Raw genomic sequence first — 4,590 nt, 5'->3', positions numbered from 1 at the left:
AGCCGGGATTGGGGGGCGGGCCCGAGTGAGCGGGCCTCCGCGCGGCACTTGGCACGCACGCGCAGACTGGTCGCGGGGCCTGGAGGCACAGAGGAGGGGGAGCGAGAAAGAGGGGGGTGTGGAACGTATTTCCGCTCTGGCGGACAAATAATCCCGGCCAAAGAGGAGGCAAGGCCGTCCGGCCCTTTAACCGCGTGGGGGTGCTGGTGAAGAAAGGGGGGTCGGGAAGGGGGGATCCTGCTCCTTTAATTCCCTCCCCTCTTCCTCCTCCCCGAGTCCTAGCCGACGCCGCCGCCGCGCGCGCGGGGCCTGGAACACACGGCACGAGCCGCCCCCGCCCCTCCCCCCTTACGCCCACGCGGAGCCGGCCCCGCGCGCGCACCCCGTGCACCCCCGCGCCTGCGCGCTGCCCAGGCCCTACCCGTGTGTGGGGGGCGCTGCCGGCCCCGGGGGGGGTGGGGAAAATAGGGGATAAAAAAAACAGCGCGCGGAACCGGGCCAGGTGAGAGGAGCGTGCACTCAGGGTCGTGGGGCTGGGGGGGCGTGCCACGGAGCTCTGAGCGTGGGGGCAGGGCGTGCACGGTGCGTGCAGGCAGCGGGGGGAGGACGTGAAAAGCGCGTGCAAACGTGTAAGGGGGGGCGGAGGAATGAGGCAGCCGGTAAAGGGGGCGGGGTGAGAAGAGTCTACAACCGGGGCCACCTCGGCGTCCAGAGCCCCAGGCCTCTGCCCCTCCTTTTCTCCGTCCTTCCACCGTGGGCGCGCGGGCTCGCCCCATCCTAGCGGGCTGCTGGGCTGGGGGGGTGTGGACGCCGCTGCCCCGCCCCCGAGAACCACGCCTCCCTCCTCTCAGAGGGACAGCGCCTCCCCAGGGTTGGGGAAACTGAGGAAGAGATCTGAAGACCGGGAGATCGGATGCCGGGGGGCTGGGCAAGAATGGGGGCGAGGGTCCTGGAGCCTTGGCTTCGGAGAGCCAGAGACCTTTGTCTCTGACCGGTTTCCTTCCCAACCAGGGTTGCCCACCCCCGCCACAATGGCCTCTGGGGTGGAAGTCCTGCGCTTCCAGCTGCCTGGCCACGAGGCCGCTACGCTACGGAACATGAACCAGCTCCGAGCAGAGGAGCGGTTCTGCGACGTGACCATTGTGGCTGACAGCCTCAAGTTTCGAGGCCACAAGGTCATCTTGGCCGCCTGCTCACCGTTCCTGCGGGACCAGTTCCTGCTGAACCCCAGCTCGGAGTTGCAGGTCTCCCTGATGCACAGTGCACGCATCGTGGCCGACCTGCTCCTCTCCTGCTACACGGGCGCCCTGGAATTCGCTGTTAGGGACATCGTCAACTACCTGACAGCCGCCTCCTACCTACAGATGGAGCACGTGGTGGAGAAATGCCGGAATGCTCTCAGCCAGTTCATTGAGCCCAAAATAGGCCTCAAAGAGGATGGGGTCAGTGAGGCTAGCCTTGTGAGCAGCGTCAGCGCCACCAAGTCCCTCCTCCCTCCAGCCAGGACCCCAAAGCCAGCCCCGAAGCCCCCACCCCCACCTCCTCTACCCCCTCCACTCCTGCGGCCAGTGAAGCTGGAGTTCCCACTGGATGAGGACTTGGAGCTGAAAGCGGAGGAAGAGGATGAGGATGAGGATGAGGACGTGTCTGACATCTGCATCGTCAAGGTGGAGTCGGCCCTGGAGGTGGCACACCGGCTCAAACCCCCTGGAGGCCTGGGAGGGGGTCTGGGCATTGGAGGCTCCGTGGGTGGCCACCTTGGGGAGCTGGCCCAGAGCAGCGTGCCCCCCAGCACTGTAGCCCCACCACAGGGTGTGGTGAAGGCCTGCTATAGCCTGTCTGAGGACGCAGAAGGGGAGGGCCTGCTGTTGATTCCTGGAGGCCGGGCCAGCGTGGGGGCCACCTCGGGCCTGGTGGAAGCAGCAGCGGTGGCCATGGCTGCCCGGGGGGCGGGGGGCAGCAGGGGACCCCTGCCTGGGGGATTCTCGGGTGGAAACCCCTTAAAGAACATCAAATGCACCAAGTGCCCGGAAGTGTTCCAGGGCGTGGAGAAGCTGGTCTTCCACATGCGGGCGCAGCACTTCATCTTCATGTGCCCTCGCTGTGGCAAGCAGTTCAACCACAGCAGCAACCTCAACCGCCACATGAACGTGCATCGTGGTGTCAAGTCACACTCGTGCGGAATCTGCGGCAAGTGCTTCACACAGAAGTCCACCCTGCACGACCACCTCAACCTGCACTCGGGAGCGCGGCCCTACCGCTGCTCCTACTGCGACGTGCGCTTCGCCCACAAGCCTGCCATTAGGCGGCACCTCAAGGAGCAACACGGCAAGACCACGGCCGAGAACGTGCTGGAGGCCAGTGTGGCCGAGATCAACGTCCTCATCCGCTAGCCGCGCAGGCGTGGAGGCCAGGAGGCTGGGGTCCCTGGGCTGGGTGGGAAAAGGGCTCTTTGGCCCAGGAGAATTGGGGGGTGGGGGGTCTGGGGCAGAAAGGTAAGAGTAGGAGGCTGAACAGATGCACACATCCTGAGAGAGGGAAGATGATTCCTTGGAGAGAAGACTGTTGCTCTTCAGAGTGCAAGAAGCTGGAGCTGGGGACAGGGTTCTTGGAGGAGGCCAGGGAAATACGGGGTCCCAGAGAAAGATTTCCTTCTCTTAGAGGTGCATGTGTATGTGGAGGGAGGGAAAAGGGTCCTATAGAACAAGGGAAGACAAAAATGTTTTACTCCTGGCTAAGGCTGCCCAGGGAAAGGTTCTGACATTTCTCGAGATAAGAAGGGTGGGTGGGTGGGTACAGGGAGGGAATCTGGCAGGAGGACATGCTCCTGCTTAGAATAGACCTGGGATGAGGGAGTGGTAAGGGGAAAAGATTATTGAGTCCCAGAAAAGGAAGGGGGAGATAGTTCTTGCATGCTGGGGAAATGGGACTGCGAGTATGAGGCTTGCTGAAATTTGAGGGAGAACAAAGTAAGACGCCAGGTAAGAGAACATGGGGTGCGCATCCTGGGTAGATATTGGGAAGTGGTACAATAGCAAGAACAATGGATAGTCATGGGGGTGGGGGGGTAGGGCACTTAGAAAAGAAAGAACACAAGAAGGGCTGTTGGGAGGGAGGGAGAGGAGTAGAGACATACAGTATTTTTTAAGAAAAAACATATTTTTTAGGATTTTTTCTGGAGTTTGGGGTTTTAGTTTTTCTGCTTTTGTTTTCCACAAAATAAAAAACAAAAAAAAAAAAACTTTTTTTTTCTTTACACTCTGGCAACTGCCTGTACATGACTATCCTGCCCTAGACAGCCTCTCCCTGTGATGCTGCATTCTTAATACCTAGAGGTCACAACTCATGCATGTCCCTTGCCTGAAGGAGCCCAGCCCTAAACATAGGAGACAAGTGTGACAAGTGAGCTCCTCTGGTCAGGGACTCCCCCAAGTCCCTGCCCCCAGCCTTCCACCAGTTCTGCAATCTCAACACTTAGCCAGGTACTTCACGGTACAAGTGATGGCAGTCGTGGGGATGCACATGAACTCTATTTGAGGGACTTAGATCAGTGCTAGGGATGAGCTACAGGTGGCCAACCTGCCCACGGAAATTGTAAGCAGGAGTCTGTGTTGGTCATATTTTGTCTGGGGTAAATGGTTCATGTCTTCAGGAAAAAAAAAAAAAAAAGCTAAGTTTGGATTAAGGTTCAGGGAAAACTACAATTCCCAGAAAGCACTGGCATAGTTAACCAAAGAGAACTACAGTTCCCAGAAGGCCTTGAATTGGCCTCAGGTGCCCCACCTGCCTGTGTCAAATACTGCGTGTGAAATCATACAGATATTTTCTAACTCGACCAAAACGTAATACCTAAAAGGATGGTACCCTAAATACAGCTATCGAGGTTGTCTATCTTGGTGTACATCATTTATACTTAAAGTGTCCGCTAGGCTATGACCCACGGAGCACCTGACTGTGCTTATGAAGTGTTCGGCAAAAAAGGTTTACTTACTGCAGTGTCACCAGTCAGTAATGACGTTCGGGCCGCTGGGCTTACCTGGATCCCTAATGCGTGTGGAGGTGTAACACGCCTGATATAAACAGAAGAGACATTTAGCCACAGGTTTTCAAAAGGGCACGCTGCTCCAGGGGAGAAGCAGCAATATGCTAGAAGCAGCCAAGAACAAAGGTGTCCTCCGCGTCCCTATCGCCCTCTTCTTGCTCGTTAGAAAGGCGAGGCCAAAACTGAGGCCGAGCCTTCTATCTGGTAACCCCAAAACTAGAAAGGCAGAAAAGCAACCAGAGGCGGGAAAAGCCCAAGCAGGCCAGAGGAAATACAGCCGCTGCAGAGAGCCGGGAGGTTCAGAAGCTCCGCTTGTTACCTAAAACCAGATGGGGACAGAGACGCCACACCTGGGCCCAGGCGTGCCTCGCCCTCGGTCCCTGCAGAGCTGAGGCCAGGAATGACAGGAATTCTCCCTTGCAGCTCCCAGCTTAGGACAGTCACAGCCATCTCCGAAGCCGCTGTCAGGGGAAAATGGCCAGAAAGCGTGTAGCGGCTCCTTTAAGGCTCCTCCTCGCCCTCCCTCCCTCGCCCACGTGACCCGGGGC

The 4,590-nt window shown here is 58.5% G+C and overlaps 1 protein-coding gene across 1 annotated transcript; it reads left to right on the top strand.

The window, feature by feature from the left end:
* Window positions 1-351: 351 nt before the first annotated feature.
* Window positions 352-2,704, top strand: ZBTB12 (zinc finger and BTB domain containing 12). The gene is made up of 2 exons (XM_011944755.1): window positions 352-502; window positions 1,012-2,704. The coding sequence occupies exon 2, from the start codon at window positions 1,032-1,034 to the stop codon at window positions 2,391-2,393; it is 1,362 nt and encodes a 453-aa protein (XP_011800145.1). The 5' UTR covers window positions 352-502; window positions 1,012-1,031; the 3' UTR covers window positions 2,394-2,704.
* Window positions 2,705-4,590: the final 1,886 nt, after the last annotated feature.

The sequence above is a fragment of the Colobus angolensis genome, unplaced genomic scaffold (assembly GCF_000951035.1).
Source record: "Colobus angolensis palliatus isolate OR3802 unplaced genomic scaffold, Cang.pa_1.0 Scaffold236, whole genome shotgun sequence".
Lineage (NCBI taxonomy): Eukaryota > Metazoa > Chordata > Mammalia > Primates > Cercopithecidae > Colobus > Colobus angolensis.
This window is presented reverse-complemented; position numbering and strand designations above follow the sequence as displayed.

Bases quoted from the DNA above. Each gene is read 5' to 3' on its own strand.
- ZBTB12 (XM_011944755.1), top strand. From the start codon at position 1,032: ATGGCCTCTGGGGTGGAAGTCCTGCGCTTCCAGCTGCCTGGCCACGAG.